The sequence below is a fragment of the Lissotriton vulgaris genome, unplaced genomic scaffold, assembly GCF_964263255.1.
Source record: "Lissotriton vulgaris unplaced genomic scaffold, aLisVul1.2 SCAFFOLD_3786, whole genome shotgun sequence".
Classification (NCBI taxonomy): Eukaryota; Metazoa; Chordata; class Amphibia; order Caudata; family Salamandridae; genus Lissotriton; species Lissotriton vulgaris.
In genome coordinates, this window is record NW_028246031.1 from 174,617 (window position 1) to 192,004 (window position 17,388).

Here is a 17,388-nt window from a genome sequence, read left to right on the forward strand (position 1 = left end):
CAACAGGTGACATCCGCTCCCTACTGGACAGAGGAGAAACAGAAGTCCTCATCCTCCTGGACCTTTCAGCGGTCTTCGACACAGTCTGTCACCGCACCCTAAAATGCAGACTCCACAACGCAGGGATCCGGGACAAGGCCCTCGGCTGGATCCACTTCTTCCTCTCCGGCAGGGGTCCTCCCTCAGCCCAACACTCTTCAAAGTGTACATGGCTCCGCTCGCTCCCATCGTCAGAACCCACAGACTCAACATTGTTTCATATGCAGATAACACCCAACTCATCCTCTCCCTATCCAACAAATCCAACACAGCCAAACACAACTTCCAAGACGTCATGGAAGCTGTCGCCAAATAGATGTAAAACAGCTGCCTACAACTCAACACCAACAAAACAGAAGTACTCAAGTCAAGTCAAGTATAACTTTATTCGGTTAAATTAAAACCATCAAAGTGCATATGATCAATTAATACATTAGTTAAATTAATTACAATTCTTATTTCATGGTGTTAGAAAGTTGTTAAAACCCATCGGATACAACACAATCCTATCCCAAACACTAAGTAATAAATAATCAATAAATACAGATAATAATGCTAAAAATATGGCAAAAGATCATAAATATGTTATTTAAGACATAATCCATTATACAGTCATCAGTCTATTCCTGCACCTAATGGCGACTATTAAGTAGCTTGCAACCCCAAAGCACACCACAGGCGATGCCAACATTTGTAAATAAAATAGCGCTGGCCTTACTTTCTCAAAGTTTTGGCCTTTTAGGAGGGGGATAATAAATTTCCTGCGCATAGAATCATAATACTCACAGAAAAATACCATGTGTAGTAGATTTTGTTCTGAGAAGTTGTCACACGGACAGGGTCTTAACGAACATTCCTTAAAGAACCCTTTCGGGAATGCAAGCAGCTAGGAAACCATATTATGCTTAAATCTGACTAAGACAAACAGATGATAAGGCTTGTTTATATATGTCAGATATGGTTGCAACTGACTAGTTATACTCAGTGTGACAAAACTCCTTACTTTAGGTTTCACTAATTCCCTCTCCTCAATGTACAGCATAGATCTATTAAAAAACTGCTGCTTCAAGTCTTTGATTGCCGATCTAGCCATAGCCCTTGGACTAATGAATAATTCGGGGCAGCCAAGGATGGCCATTTGAGTCTTAATGTAGCGAATCCAGGGTATATCTAAGCCCTTGTCTAGCGTAATGCAGTCTTGAATTATCAGCGGATTTAAATTAGGTGATGGTTGTGCCCAAATTCTTGACCAGCACAGTATCGGAGCAACCGCTATCTGGTCTGAGATATATCCAGCTCCAAGATCCTCATGGATATTAAAAACAAGGGTAGAGACGGTTGGGACAATAGTTTACGGAAGAACCTGTTTTCTACCGCCTGGATGTCACCCGTATCTAGATAACCCCATAGGTCGCACCCATAAGTCGCCAATGGGACGCACTTTGCGTTATATATTTTTAAAAGTGCAGGGAGGGATTTTGCTCCAATTCTTTTTGCAAACTCCATGATGGCTCCTGACGCTCGGGCTAAAGTATTTCTTTTATGTGTACATTGTATAACCCAAGAGCGTCGGTCATCGAAGAGCATTCCCTGATAAGGGAAGGAGGGCACCTTTATTAATTCAGATTTAGTGCAGTAGAACTTAGCCTTCCTTGCTTTGACAGAGCCGATTGACATAGAAGGGGACTTTTTAAAATTCGTAACTAAATCTAAAGAGTCCATAAAATCAAGAAAACAATTTAAAAGAATTTGAAGCCCTCTTGAAGTCCTTGCTAACAATACTGCATCGTCTGCGTTAAGGCCTCCCCTATTTTGTTGATGTAGAGGGTGAACAACAGGGGTGCCAAAATGCACCCCTGTCTCACCCCTCTTTTGACGGGCCAAGAATCTGTGAGGCTACCATCTTTATTATAGCGCACAGAAGCTATGGTGTTATCGAGCCTTGTCGCCAAGAAGGAGACCAAAGCTGCATCTAAACCCATTCCATAGAGCATCGTCCATAGCTTTGCTCGGTTTACAAGATCAAAGACAGAGGATAAATCCATAAATGCCAGATGCATGTCCCCCGCTTAGCGACTCTATACTTTCCAGTTATAAGATTAAGATTAGGACATTGACCCAGGGTGCCTTTACCCTGCCTAAAACCATATTGGAGATCTGAGATGATGTTATTTTGATCCAACCAATCCGTTAATCGGGCTGGGACAACTTTCCCCATAATTTTGGCTGTGGACTCCAGAAGAGATATTGGCCTATAACATGCCGGGTCATCTCTTGCTCCATTTTTTAAAATCGGAATAATAACTGCTTTAGCCCAAGACTGGGGAAAGCCAACTTGAGCTGCTGCATTGAAAACCTGAGTTAGGATTTTAGACCATAAAATGGGATCAGCTCTATAAAGATCTGCGGGGACGCCGTCAGGGCCCGGGGCTTTTCCACCTGCTGTTGACCTAATTGCCTCAATTACTTCATCGTCTGTAAGTGTAAAGGAGGCACGACAGACCCACTGTCCGGTATCCAACCTGGGAAGTCTTGCCCAACATCTCCATAGACATTCCCAAAGTGTTGTACCCATTTTTCTGGAGCAATGTGACAGTCAGAGACAAGATTAGACGATTCGTCAAAGATAGGACTGTTCACCGTGCTCCAGAATCTGGAGCTATTTGAAAGGTTACTAGCTTGACTGAGCTCCTCCCAGGCTGTCTCTCTTAGTTGTTTCTTCCTATTCCCTACAACAACTTTGTATGCCCTCCTTGCCTCCTTAATCCTAACAGTATCTCTTGGTTTCCCCCTAAGAACATCAATGAAGGCTTTATGAGCTCTTGTGCAGTTATCATCAAACCATTGTGCAGTTATCATCAAAGGGGTCAGACTCCCTCCTTTCCTCCCTGACCCTACACCAACCACCTGTGGGGTCCCCCAGGGGTCCTCTCTCAGCCCAACGCTCTTCAAAGTCTACATGGCTCCGCTCGCCCCCATCGTCAGAACCCACAGACTCAACATTGTTTCATATGCAGATAACACCCAACTCATCCTCTCCCTATCCAAAAAACCCAACACAGCCAAACACAACTTCCAAGAAGGCATGGAATCTGTGGCCAAATAGATGTAAAACAGCTGCCTACAACTCCAACAACGATTTAGAAAAGGGGGTGGTGATGAACAGAGTGTCTGAATTAAGCAGACCACTCTTACCCAGTCCAAAGATCAGGGCTTGATCCATCACCGTTATTTATCTCACTGCACCATCCCAGCTCAGAACCTGGCTATATGCAAATCAGTCTGTCCCTGGCCCAGTGCATCATGGGAACAGGGCAGACTAAACTACCAAGCCAATTCTTCACCAGAAAGGAGACAAGCTACCGGGGACCGGTTTCTGGCATTTCAGCCTTCTTCGGCCCGGCTTGCTTGAATCCTAATGGTGCAGTGAGAAAGGGACTCATGTCTGAGTATACCCTGCCACACCTATAGTGGCCAAAAACGATTTAGAAAAGGGGGTGGTGATGAACAGAGTGTCTGAATTAAGCAGACCACTCTTACCCAGTCCAAAGATCAGGGCTTGATCCATCACCGTTATTTATCTCACTGCACCATCCCAGCTCAGAACCTGGCTATATGCAAATCAGTCTGTCCCTGGCCCAGTGCATCATGGGAACAGGGCAGACTAAACTACCAAGCCAATTCTTCACCAGAAAGGAGACAAGCTACCGGGGACCGGTTTCTGGCATTTCAGCCTTCTTCGGCCCGGCTTGCTTGAATCCTAATGGTGCAGTGAGAAAGGGACTCATGTCTGAGTATACCCTGCCACACCTATAGTGGCCAAAAACGATTTAGAAAAGGGGGTGGTGATGAACAGAGTGTCTGAATTAAGCAGACCACTCTTACCCAGTCCAAAGATCAGGGCTTGATCCATCACCGTTATTTATCTCACTGCACCATCCCAGCTCAGAACCTGGCTATATGCAAATCAGTCTGTCCCTGGCCCAGTGCATCATGGGAACAGGGCAGACTAAACTACCAAGCCAATTCTTCACCAGAAAGGAGACAAGCTACCGGGGACCGGTTTCTGGCATTTCAGCCTTCTTCGGCCCGGCTTGCTTGAATCCTAATGGTGCAGTGAGAAAGGGACTCATGTCTGAGTATACCCTGCCACACCTATAGTGGCCAAAAACGATTTAGAAAAGGGGGTGGTGATGAACAGAGTGTCTGAATTAAGCAGACCACTCTTACCCAGTCCAAAGATCAGGGCTTGATCCATCACCGTTATTTATCTCACTGCACCATCCCAGCTCAGAACCTGGCTATATGCAAATCAGTCTGTCCCTGGCCCAGTGCATCATGGGAACAGGGCAGACTAAACTACCAAGCCAATTCTTCACCAGAAAGGAGACAAGCTACCGGGGACCGGTTTCTGGCATTTCAGCCTTCTTCGGCCCGGCTTGCTTGAATCCTAATGGTGCAGTGAGAAAGGGACTCATGTCTGAGTATACCCTGCCACACCTATAGTGGCCAAAAACGATTTAGAAAAGGGGGTGGTGATGAACAGAGTGTCTGAATTAAGCAGACCACTCTTACCCAGTCCAAAGATCAGGGCTTGATCCATCACCGTTATTTATCTCACTGCACCATCCCAGCTCAGAACCTGGCTATATGCAAATCAGTCTGTCCCTGGCCCAGTGCATCATGGGAACAGGGCAGACTAAACTACCAAGCCAATTCTTCACCAGAAAGGAGACAAGCTACTGGGGACCGGTTTCTGGCATTTCAGCCTTCTTCGGCCCGGCTTGCTTGAATCCTAATGGTGCAGTGAGAAAGGGACTCATGTCTGAGTATACCCTGCCACACCTATAGTGGCCAACAACGATTTAGAAAAGGGGGTGGTGATGAACAGAGTGTCTGAATTAAGCAGACCACTCTTACCCAGTCCAAAGATCAGGGCTTGATCCATCACCGTTATTTATCTCACTGCACCATCCCAGCTCAGAACCTGGCTATATGCAAATCAGTCTGTCCCTGGCCCAGTGCATCATGGGAACAGGGCAGACTAAACTACCAAGCCAATTCTTCACCAGAAAGGAGACAAGCTACCGGGTACCGGTTTCTGGCATTTCAGCCTTCTTCGGCCCGGCTTGCTTGAATCCTAATGGTGCAGTGAGAAAGGGACTCATGTCTGAGTATACCCTGCCACACCTATAGTGGCCAAAAACGATTTAGAAAAGGGGGTGGTGATGAACAGAGTGTCTGAATTAAGCAGACCACTCTTACCCAGTCCAAAGATCAGGGCTTGATCCATCACCGTTATTTATCTCACTGCACCATCCCAGCTCAGAACCTGGCTATATGCAAATCAGTCTGTCCCTGGCCCAGTGCATCATGGGAACAGGGCAGACTAAACTACCAAGCCAATTCTTCACCAGAAAGGAGACAAGCTACCGGGGACCGGTTTCTGGCATTTCAGCCTTCTTCGGCCCGGCTTGCTTGAATCCTAATGGTGCAGTGAGAAAGGGACTCATGTCTGAGTATACCCTGCCACACCTATAGTGGCCAAAAACGATTTAGAAAAGGGGGTGGTGATGAACAGAGTGTCTGAATTAAGCAGACCACTCTTACCCAGTCCAAAGATCAGGGCTTGATCCATCACCGTTATTTATCTCACTGCACCATCCCAGCTCAGAACCTGGCTATATGCAAATCAGTCTGTCCCTGGCCCAGTGCATCATGGGAACAGGGCAGACTAAACTACCTAGCCAATTCTTCACCAGAAAGGAGACAAGCTACCGGGGACCGGTTTCTGGCATTTCAGCCTTCTTCGGCCCGGCTTGCTTGAATCCTAATGGTGCAGTGAGAAAGGGACTCATGTCTGAGTATACCCTGCCACACCTATAGTGGCCAAAAACGATTTAGAAAAGGGGGTGGTGATGAACAGAGTGTCTGAATTAAGCAGACCACTCTTACCCAGTCCAAAGATCAGGGCTTGATCCATCACCGTTATTTATCTCACTGCACCATCCCAGCTCAGAACCTGGCTATATGCAAATCAGTCTGTCCCTGGCCCAGTGCATCATGGGAACAGGGCAGACTAAACTACCAAGCCAATTCTTCACCAGAAAGGAGACAAGCTACCTTCCTTGCTTTGACAGAGCCGATTGACATAGAAGGGGACTTTTTAAAATTCGTAACTAAATCTAAAGAGTGCATAAAATCAAGAAAACAATTTAAAAGAATTTGAAGCCCTCTTGAAGTCCTTGCTAACAATACTGCATCGTCTGCGTTAAGGCCTCCCCTATTTTGTTGATGTAGAGGGTGAACAACAGGGGTGCCAAAATGCACCCCTGTCTCACCCCTCTTTTGACGGGCCAAGAATCTGTGAGGCTACCATCTTTATTATAGCGCACAGAAGCTATGGTGTTATCGAGCCTTGTCGCCAAGAAGGAGACCAAAGCTGCATCTAAACCCATTCCATAGAGCATCGTCCATAGCTTTGCTCGGTTTACAAGATCAAAGACAGAGGATAAATCCATAAATGCCAGATGCATGTCCCCCGCTTAGCGACTCTATACTTTCCAGTTATAAGATTAAGATTAAGACATTGACCCAGGGTGCCTTTACCCTGCCTAAAACCATATTGGAGATCTGAGATGATGTTATTTTGATCCAACCAATCCGTTAATCGGGCTGGGACAACTTTCCCCATAATTTTGGCTGTGGACTCCAGAAGAGATATTGGCCTATAACATGCCGGGTCATCTCTTGCTCCATTTTTTAAAATCGGAATAATAACTGCTTTAGCCCAAGACTGGGGAAAGCCAACTTGAGCTGCTGCATTGAAAACCTGAGTTAGGATTTTAGACCATAAAATGGGATCAGCTCTATAAAGATCTGCGGGGACGCCGTCAGGGCCCGGGGCTTTTCCACCTGCTGTTGACCTAATTGCCTCAATTACTTCATCGTCTGTAAGTGTAAAGGAGGCACGACAGACCCACTGTCCGGTATCCAACCTGGGAAGTCTTGCCCAACATCTCCATAGACATTCCCAAAGTGTTGTACCCATTTTTCTGGAGCAATGTGACAGTCAGAGACAAGATTAGACGATTCGTCAAAGATAGGACTGTTCACCGTGCTCCAGAATCTGGAGCTATTTGAAAGGTTACTAGCTTGACTGAGCTCCTCCCAGGCTGTCTCTCTTAGTTGTTTCTTCCTATTCCCTACAACAACTTTGTATGCCCTCCTTGCCTCCTTAATCCTAACAGTATCTCTTGGTTTCCCCCTAAGAACATCAATGAAGGCTTTATGAGCTCTTGTGCAGTTATCATCAAACCATTGTGCAGTTATCATCAAAGGGGTCAGACTCCCTCCTTTCCTCCCTGACCCTACACCAACCACCTGTGGGGTCCCCCAGGGGTCCTCTCTCAGCCCAACGCTCTTCAAAGTCTACATGGCTCCGCTCGCCCCCATCGTCAGAACCCACAGACTCAACATTGTTTCATATGCAGATAACACCCAACTCATCCTCTCCCTATCCAAAAAACCCAACACAGCCAAACACAACTTCCAAGAAGGCATGGAATCTGTGGCCAAATAGATGTAAAACAGCTGCCTACAACTCCAACAACGATTTAGAAAAGGGGGTGGTGATGAACAGAGTGTCTGAATTAAGCAGACCACTCTTACCCAGTCCAAAGATCAGGGCTTGATCCATCACCGTTATTTATCTCACTGCACCATCCCAGCTCAGAACCTGGCTATATGCAAATCAGTCTGTCCCTGGCCCAGTGCATCATGGGAACAGGGCAGACTAAACTACCAAGCCAATTCTTCACCAGAAAGGAGACAAGCTACCGGGGACCGGTTTCTGGCATTTCAGCCTTCTTCGGCCCGGCTTGCTTGAATCCTAATGGTGCAGTGAGAAAGGGACTCATGTCTGAGTATACCCTGCCACACCTATAGTGGCCAAAAACGAATTAGAAAAGGGGGTGGTGATGAACAGAGTGTCTGAATTAAGCAGACCACTCTTACCCAGTCCAAAGATCAGGGCTTGATCCATCACCGTTATTTATCTCACTGCACCATCCCAGCTCAGAACCTGGCTATATGCAAATCAGTCTGTCCCTGGCCCAGTGCATCATGGGAACAGGGCAGACTAAACTACCAAGCCAATTCTTCACCAGAAAGGAGACAAGCTACCGGGGACCGGTTTCTGGCATTTCAGCCTTCTTCGGCCCGGCTTGCTTGAATCCTAATGGTGCAGTGAGAAAGGGACTCATGTCTGAGTATACCCTGCCACACCTATAGTGGCCAAAAACGATTTAGAAAAGGGGGTGGTGATGAACAGAGTGTCTGAATTAAGCAGACCACTCTTACCCAGTCCAAAGATCAGGGCTTGATCCATCACCGTTATTTATCTCACTGCACCATCCCAGCTCAGAACCTGGCTATATGCAAATCAGTCTGTCCCTGGCCCAGTGCATCATGGGAACAGGGCAGACTAAACTACCAAGCCAATTCTTCACCAGAAAGGAGACAAGCTACCGGGGACCGGTTTCTGGCATTTCAGCCTTCTTCGGCCCGGCTTGCTTGAATCCTAATGGTGCAGTGAGAAAGGGACTCATGTCTGAGTATACCCTGCCACACCTATAGTGGCCAAAAACGATTTAGAAAAGGGGGTGGTGATGAACAGAGTGTCTGAATTAAGCAGACCACTCTTACCCAGTCCAAAGATCAGGGCTTGATCCATCACCGTTATTTATCTCACTGCACCATCCCAGCTCAGAACCTGGCTATATGCAAATCAGTCTGTCCCTGGCCCAGTGCATCATGGGAACAGGGCAGACTAAACTACCAAGCCAATTCTTCACCAGAAAGGAGACAAGCTACCGGGGACCGGTTTCTGGCATTTCAGCCTTCTTCGGCCCGGCTTGCTTGAATCCTAATGGTGCAGTGAGAAAGGGACTCATGTCTGAGTATACCCTGCCACACCTATAGTGGCCAAAAACGATTTAGAAAAGGGGGTGGTGATGAACAGAGTGTCTGAATTAAGCAGACCACTCTTACCCAGTCCAAAGATCAGGGCTTGATCCATCACCATTATTTATCTCACTGCACCATCCCAGCTCAGAACCTGGCTATATGCAAATCAGTCTGTCCCTGGCCCAGTGCATCATGGGAACAGGGCAGACTAAACTACCAAGCCAATTCTTCACCAGAAAGGAGACAAGCTACTGGGGACCGGTTTCTGGCATTTCAGCCTTCTTCGGCCCGGCTTGCTTGAATCCTAATGGTGCAGTGAGAAAGGGACTCATGTCTGAGTATACCCTGCCACACCTATAGTGGCCAACAACGATTTAGAAAAGGGGGTGGTGATGAACAGAGTGTCTGAATTAAGCAGACCACTCTTACCCAGTCCAAAGATCAGGGCTTGATCCATCACCGTTATTTATCTCACTGCACCATCCCAGCTCAGAACCTGGCTATATGCAAATCAGTCTGTCCCTGGCCCAGTGCATCATGGGAACAGGGCAGACTAAACTACCAAGCCAATTCTTCACCAGAAAGGAGACAAGCTACCGGGGACCGGTTTCTGGCATTTCAGCCTTCTTCGGCCCGGCTTGCTTGAATCCTAATGGTGCAGTGAGAAAGGGACTCATGTCTGAGTATACCCTGCCACACCTATAGTGGCCAAAAACGATTTAGAAAAGGGGGTGGTGATGAACAGAGTGTCTGAATTAAGCAGACCACTCTTACCCAGTCCAAAGATCAGGGCTTGATCCATCACCGTTATTTATCTCACTGCACCATCCCAGCTCAGAACCTGGCTATATGCAAATCAGTCTGTCCCTGGCCCAGTGCATCATGGGAACAGGGCAGACTAAACTACCAAGCCAATTCTTCACCAGAAAGGAGACAAGCTACCGGGGACCGGTTTCTGGCATTTCAGCCTTCTTCGGCCCGGCTTGCTTGAATCCTAATGGTGCAGTGAGAAAGGGACTCATGTCTGAGTATACCCTGCCACACCTATAGTGGCCAAAAACGATTTAGAAAAGGGGGTGGTGATGAACAGAGTGTCTGAATTAAGCAGACCACTCTTACCCAGTCCAAAGATCAGGGCTTGATCCATCACCGTTATTTATCTCACTGCACCATCCCAGCTCAGAACCTGGCTATATGCAAATCAGTCTGTCCCTGGCCCAGTGCATCATGGGAACAGGGCAGACTAAACTACCTAGCCAATTCTTCACCAGAAAGGAGACAAGCTACCGGGGACCGGTTTCTGGCATTTCAGCCTTCTTCGGCCCGGCTTGCTTGAATCCTAATGGTGCAGTGAGAAAGGGACTCATGTCTGAGTATACCCTGCCACACCTATAGTGGCCAAAAACGATTTAGAAAAGGGGGTGGTGATGAACAGAGTGTCTGAATTAAGCAGACCACTCTTACCCAGTCCAAAGATCAGGGCTTGATCCATCACCGTTATTTATCTCACTGCACCATCCCAGCTCAGAACCTGGCTATATGCAAATCAGTCTGTCCCTGGCCCAGTGCATCATGGGAACAGGGCAGACTAAACTACCAAGCCAATTCTTCACCAGAAAGGAGACAAGCTACCTTCCTTGCTTTGACAGAGCCGATTGACATAGAAGGGGACTTTTTAAAATTCGTAACTAAATCTAAAGAGTGCATAAAATCAAGAAAACAATTTAAAAGAATTTGAAGCCCTCTTGAAGTCCTTGCTAACAATACTGCATCGTCTGCGTTAAGGCCTCCCCTATTTTGTTGATGTAGAGGGTGAACAACAGGGGTGCCAAAATGCACCCCTGTCTCACCCCTCTTTTGACGGGCCAAGAATCTGTGAGGCTACCATCTTTATTATAGCGCACAGAAGCTATGGTGTTATCGAGCCTTGTCGCCAAGAAGGAGACCAAAGCTGCATCTAAACCCATTCCATAGAGCATCGTCCATAGCTTTGCTCGGTTTACAAGATCAAAGACAGAGGATAAATCCATAAATGCCAGATGCATGTCCCCCGCTTAGCGACTGTATACTTTCCAATAATAAGATTAAGATTAAGACATTGACCCAGGGTGCCTTTACCCTGCCTAAAACCATATTGGAGATCTGAGATGATGTTATTTTGATCCAACCAATCCGTTAATCGGGCTGGGACAACTTTCCCCATAACTTTGGCTGTGGACTCCAGAAGAGATATTGGCCTATAACATGCCGGGTCATCTCTTGCTCCATTTTTTAAAATCGGAATAATAACTGCTTTAGCCCAAGACTGGGGAAAGCCAACTTGAGCTGCTGCATTGAAAACCTGAGTTAGGATTTTAGACCATAAAATGGGATCAGCTCTATAAAGATCTGCGGGGACGCCGTCAGGGCCCGGGGCTTTTCCACCTGCTGTTGACCTAATTGCCTCAATTACTTCATCGTCTGTAAGTGTAAAGGAGGCACGACAGACCCACTGTCCGGTATCCAACCTGGGAAGTCTTGCCCAACATCTCCATAGACATTCCCAAAGTGTTGTACCCATTTTTCTGGAGCAATGTGACAGTCAGAGACAAGATTAGACGATTCGTCAAAGATAGGACTGTTCACCGTGCTCCAGAATCTGGAGCTATTTGAAAGGTTACTAGCTTGACTGAGCTCCTCCCAGGATGTCTCTCTTAGTTGTTTCTTCCTATTCCCTACAACAACTTTGTATGCCCTCCTTGCCTCCTTAATCCTAACAGTATCTCTTGGTTTCCCCCTAAGAACATCAATGAAGGCTTTATGAGCTCTTGTGCAGTTATCATCAAACCATTGTGCAGTTATCATCAAAGGGGTCAGACTCCCTCCTTTCCTCCCTGACCCTACACCAACCACCTGTGGGGTCCCCCAGGGGTCCTCTCTCAGCCCAACGCTCTTCAAAGTCTACATGGCTCCGCTCGCCCCCATCGTCAGAACCCACAGACTCAACATTGTTTCATATGCAGATAACACCCAACTCATCCTCTCCCTATCCAACAAACCCAACACAGCCAAACACAACTTCCAAGAAGGCATGGAATCTGTGGCCAAATAGATGTAAAACAGCTGCCTACAACTCCAACAAAACAGAAGTACTCATCATGGGCCCTAACCCCAATGCCTGGAACGACACCTTGTGGCCCCCACCCTCGGAAGGCCACCCACCCCCACAGACCACCCACGCAACCATGGAATCATCCTGGACTCGGAGCTCAAAATGGACCCCCAGATCAACTCCGTCGCATACTCCTGCTTCCACACCCTCCACAAGACCTTCAAATGAATCCTCCTTGAGCACAGAAAGATCGTCACTCACACCCTCTTCACCAGCAGACTCAACTACCGCAACACATGCTACGCCGGAATAAACAAAAATCTCACCCGCAAGCTACAAAACATCCAGAATGCTGCCGTAAGACTAGGCCTCACTCTGCCAAGACACTGCCATATCCCCCAGCATCTGCGCACACTCCACTGGGTCCCCATCGAAGTTAGAGTCACCTTCAAGATGCAAACCCCCGCTCACAAGGCCCTCCAAGACTTCGGACCAGCATACCTGAACAGCCAACTCAAATTCCATGCACCCCAAAGAACCTTGCGATCAGCCCAGCTCTCGTACTCTGTGGTCCCCCGCACCAGAAAGACCAGATCGGGAGGCCGCTCCTTCTTCTTCCTCGCGGCCAGAGCCTGGAACGCCCTACCGCTCCACCTAAAACAAACAACATCACTCCCCATCTTCACGAGAAGCCTCAAGACCTGGCTCTTCGACAGACACCCCTCCTTGATGGACTGGAACCTGCCCCCCCCCCCCCTCCCCCGGGCGCATGGAGACCCTTGCGGATGAGTAGTTGCGCTTACCAAACACCCGATTGATTGATTGACTCTAACCCAAATTTAGGAACTGAACTGCATTTTCTGCAGTAGCCCCTTAAGATACAATATATCAACTAGGTTTTGCTTTTCTATTAGTCCTTAGTGAGCCGGCTATGCCCAGACGTGGTTCCTGTGCTCACTGTACCACAAGACTCAAGTTATATGTCACTGAGGAGGCCTAAAGAGGCCAAATCTGAGGCTGCCTGTGTTCCTGTTCAGAGGCGACGTCACTTGGGCTGTTCCTATTCCGAGACATCTTAAGGATTTTGGGGGCCCGGGGCCCAGCATATAAAGAGGGCCCATGTTCGTAACAGCTTTGAATTTATGATCCAGTTTCAGCTTTTTCATGCCTTATTTGGCCAGGTCACTGACAGTGCACAGGCACACTCATCCACATTCTAAATGTGTTTACATCTAATATTCAGGAACAGTGTTGTGTGTTTTCAATATTGTAACACAGCAGCAGCTCACTTATGTTGCAAACGATCTAGATGACACCCTTCCATTTCTCATATGTGACATCCTGTTTTCAACTAAAATAACCTTTTTTATGGCTGTTGCATGAAACTAACATATTTCTCTGAAAAATGTCTGTAACTGACTGACGCATCACCTACAATAAAAATAAATTAAAGGAATATGGTACTTGAAACTATCTGTTTAAGAATTATTCAAGGTTATTATGACAAGACTCTCCTGCAAAACAGAGCTGGCTCTATCATGAGCCCCCTAAAAGGATGGGACCCTGGGTCAGAGCATACTTTGCCCATGCCTTAAAACGTCTCTGTTCCTATTGGAGAAAAGTCAGGGCTGATGTGCATACAGCTGTCTCCTGTCTCAAGTGGCATTGAGGATAAAAAAGAGGGACTGGGATGCAGCACCAGTGGCTAAGATTATTTCGAGCATTATACCCATCACCTTTTTGTTTCCTGTTACTTGTAACAAGATAGAATTGCTGTGCATTCCTGTGTACATGGGCTATGGCATTGGTGCCTAACGTAGATACACTGGCGTTGAATTCATGTCAGATTTCAGGATATTCACAAAGCATACATTTGCATGCAGTTAGCCTAAGTGGGTCTTATTTACTTTGTGAGAATCCTGACATTCTGTCATGAATATGGCCCTTTTGGACTGACGGTAGTTCCGTTCCCCGGAGTAGTTTTCTCAGAATATCCCAATGCATGAAATGTACATAAGCGAATATTCCACCATGTGGGAACTTATGCATACATAAATATGACACAGGTTCTTTTGCACCCATTCACTTTTATGTTCTCGGAGAAATGCCTTCTCAGCCACCATCGTTAAATGCTTCCCATTCCCACTCTGAAAAGGCACTTAGAATTGTCTAGAATACAAGCACATATGGCTGGCATATTTGCAAGAGGTATGGAAATATCTACCAACCTTCCAGTGTGTGATGCACACTTAATTCCATAGAAGTAGACATAGGACTAATGTACATTAGGCCCCATATGCCTGCTCGACAAGACAGGCTCCTCAAATGCATGAAATAACACATGTTGAGGTTCTTCTCCAACGCCTCAAAGCACATACCTTGTTTGCGGAGGGATTCAACAGTGTCTCTGAGCATCTCCGGAGAATCATCAATACCATCTGTGAATACTAGGAGAACCTGTGGAACAACATACAACCTGTAATACACACACAATGAAATCACTGCAACAAAGACTCCGCCCAAGAGATCCCCATAAAATGAATATATGACGTTACATCGTGGTCTTTACACTGCAATACATTTACAACGCAGTCATTACAACGCAAGTCATTACAACCACTTGCGCAGGAGGGCGCTAGACTTAGGAATAGTATGATTTAGTATTCCAACTCCAGCCTACGTAACAGTAGGGAAGGTGTTGGAATAGTAAATCATACTATTCCTTAGTGTATAGCGCCATCCAGCGCAAGTCGTTGTAATGACTTGCGTTGTAATGGCCACGTTGTAAACGTATCGCGGTGTAAAGACCGCATTGTAACGGATGTCTCCCCCATAAAATGGAACTAAGCAAATTAGACAAGAGATTCAAATTTAGTGGGGATGCAGTATGAGCATGAAACATGTCAAAGAACAGATAGACCCTGAGACAGGCGGAATGCCAGATAAGAATGGGAAATCTGTTGAAATCATGGAAGTCGAGGGAATTGAGAATGCAGTCTTCGATCAGTCAGAATTTAGCTTTAATAGAAACCCTTTTTGGTGTTGGCCAGAAAATGTATCGCTTTGGGCCAGTGACTGTGCTCAGGGCCGGACTGGATGTTGCGGCACCGGGCGTTTCCCTGGTAGGCTGTTACCAGGGGCCAGCAATATCTGCCCCCTGCAAAGGAATCGGCCGTAGGAAGCTGCTCCACCGCACCCCCCTCCTCACCCTCAGGGGGGCTGGCCGAGCAGTTTGCCAGGGCCGGTTTCGGTTCCCAGTCCGGCCCTGACTGTGCTTATGAGCCAGATTACAACATCTTCTGGCAGAGTGGGGCCATTCGTAGGCGTAGTCTGATAAGACCTACAGACCACTTGTGAACCCATTGAACAGCGGTGTAACTATATTGGTCAAACATAAAAAGGGGAGGTGGGATTGTACAGTATAGAGGGCCCAGTGCAGCAGATGCTAAGAGACGTATTTGTTACTCTCTGGCTCCTCTGTATTTAGATAACATCATTTGGATGTTCTACCACCAAGATGCAACTCGCCTGGAGGAAGACCAGTGGGTTTTCAAATGGCTTTTTAAAGCCCAGTGGCACCAAAATCAATTCACCAAAATGTCAGTCGCAGCAGAACTGACATCACATAAGCTTTTATCTTCTAATGACATCACATGGTTGACACCTTATTCCCTTTCTTGGTCCAGCAAAAGACTTCTATTTGCTGCTGAGGGACCAGGCAAGAATTTGAAAATACAGAAAGTAAATAGGGGATGAATTTGTCCACTGAGGCCAGTGGGTATCAGGGGACCTGCCAGTTGTGCATGGCTTTTCAGGGTTGGTTTTTTGGGGAATCACTCTTCAAGATGTTAACCAATAATCAGTGATGGCCCAGACACAAAACTTTCTATTTCATATGTATGGGGGAAATTTGAGAAAAGCCCACACATAACATAATAGTTCTACTTGGTAAAAGAGCTCTATAAAAGTCATAATTCTCTCATACTTGAAAACCCCAAGGTTAGAACCTTTACTTCTCAGAGATAGTCTTTATGCAGGGCACCCAGCCCCTCCACTAGTAACTCTTTCCCTCCAGTCCTCAGAACCTTTACAGCAATCACCACTTTCCAGAAGCACCCAAAGGCCCACCTTTCAAACAGTGCTTACTAATCTCTGAAGCTTATTATTGACTTCCATCAAATGCTCTGTCTAGAAGGTTCAGTACATGTGTTGACCATTATGATACCCGCCCTTCCTCCATCATGTACCCCTTTCACTTTAGAAGCTTTCTTTGTAAAGAGCCTATGAGGTCTGGGTGTGATAATAAAATGCTAAAAAATAAATTTTGAAAAAGGGCAAGCCAGGGGGTAACTTCTGCTACCCTTTGTGGGTGCTAATTGGTCTCAATGCTCAGTGAGGTCGAAAACAATTAAACTGGGCACAAGACGTTGGATGGTTGAGGGTGTAAGCAAATGTTTACGCATCAAAGTTTTGTTTAATTTGTGTGTTTGAATAAAACCATCTACTCCAAGAAGGAGAATGTGTATTGAGAGGGAGCTACTTCTTCTCCAGTGTTCATGGTAAATTGATGCTCACCTTGTTAATTACAGGCCCAGTGCTGATTTTCTTCCAAATGGACGTCAGGAACTCTTCATTCAGGTAGGTGTCCACTGCGGAATGCGCGGCCAAGAATTTGCGCAGGATCTCCTCGTTGTATTTCTCGAAGTCTGAATCAAACAAGGCGCTTCCTCCTGCCCCTGCTATGATGTACTTGAAGCGGATGGCAATGGGAGAGCCCGCCGAGCAGCTGATGTTGCTCAGGATGGAGATGCGCTGCATGATTCCAGGGAGGTACAGCTGCAGCTTCTGTTGCATGCGCAGGGCAGACGCAGGCGTGGCCCGCCTAGAAAAGTCAACTCCAATGGTGACGTCAATGTTGCAATCTGCATGAGCGGATGGAGAGAAAGGGTAAAACAGACATCACATGATCAGGGGGGTTCGGCTAGGTTGTATGTAGACTTCATCAGCAATCGAGTGTTTTAAAGAAATGGCTGCAGAAAGCCCTCTAGAGGTAGGCGAGCCAATAAATTAACCGGGAGAGCGAGCCAAGGGTCTGGCTCGGATCTTGGTGCCTATGCATGAGCCGGGCCCTGAAATTACTGGCAAAGTAAATCATACAACAAACATCATGTAAAATATGAGGGTCTCTTCAAAAATCAAAAAGTGTATTCCTTTAGCGCGTGGAAGCTTTGAAGTTAATAGGGGACATTTTAGCCCTGCACTGAGAAGTACTTATTAAAAGTGATAATTTT

The 17,388-nt window shown here is 46.7% G+C and overlaps 1 protein-coding gene across 1 annotated transcript in view; it reads right to left on the reverse strand.

Moving 5' to 3' along the window:
* LOC147666165 (collagen alpha-4(VI) chain-like) overlaps positions 1 to 17,019 on the reverse strand; it is a gene marked incomplete at its 5' end in the record, with an annotated part of 51,294 nt that extends 34,275 nt beyond the window's left edge. The window contains 2 exons of the mRNA XM_086949253.1: positions 14,476 to 14,554; positions 16,673 to 17,019. Coding sequence (XP_086805379.1) covers positions 14,476 to 14,554; positions 16,673 to 17,019 — 426 coding nt within the window. The remainder of the gene's footprint in view (positions 1 to 14,475; positions 14,555 to 16,672) is intronic.
* Between the last annotated feature and the right edge of the window lie 369 nt (positions 17,020 to 17,388).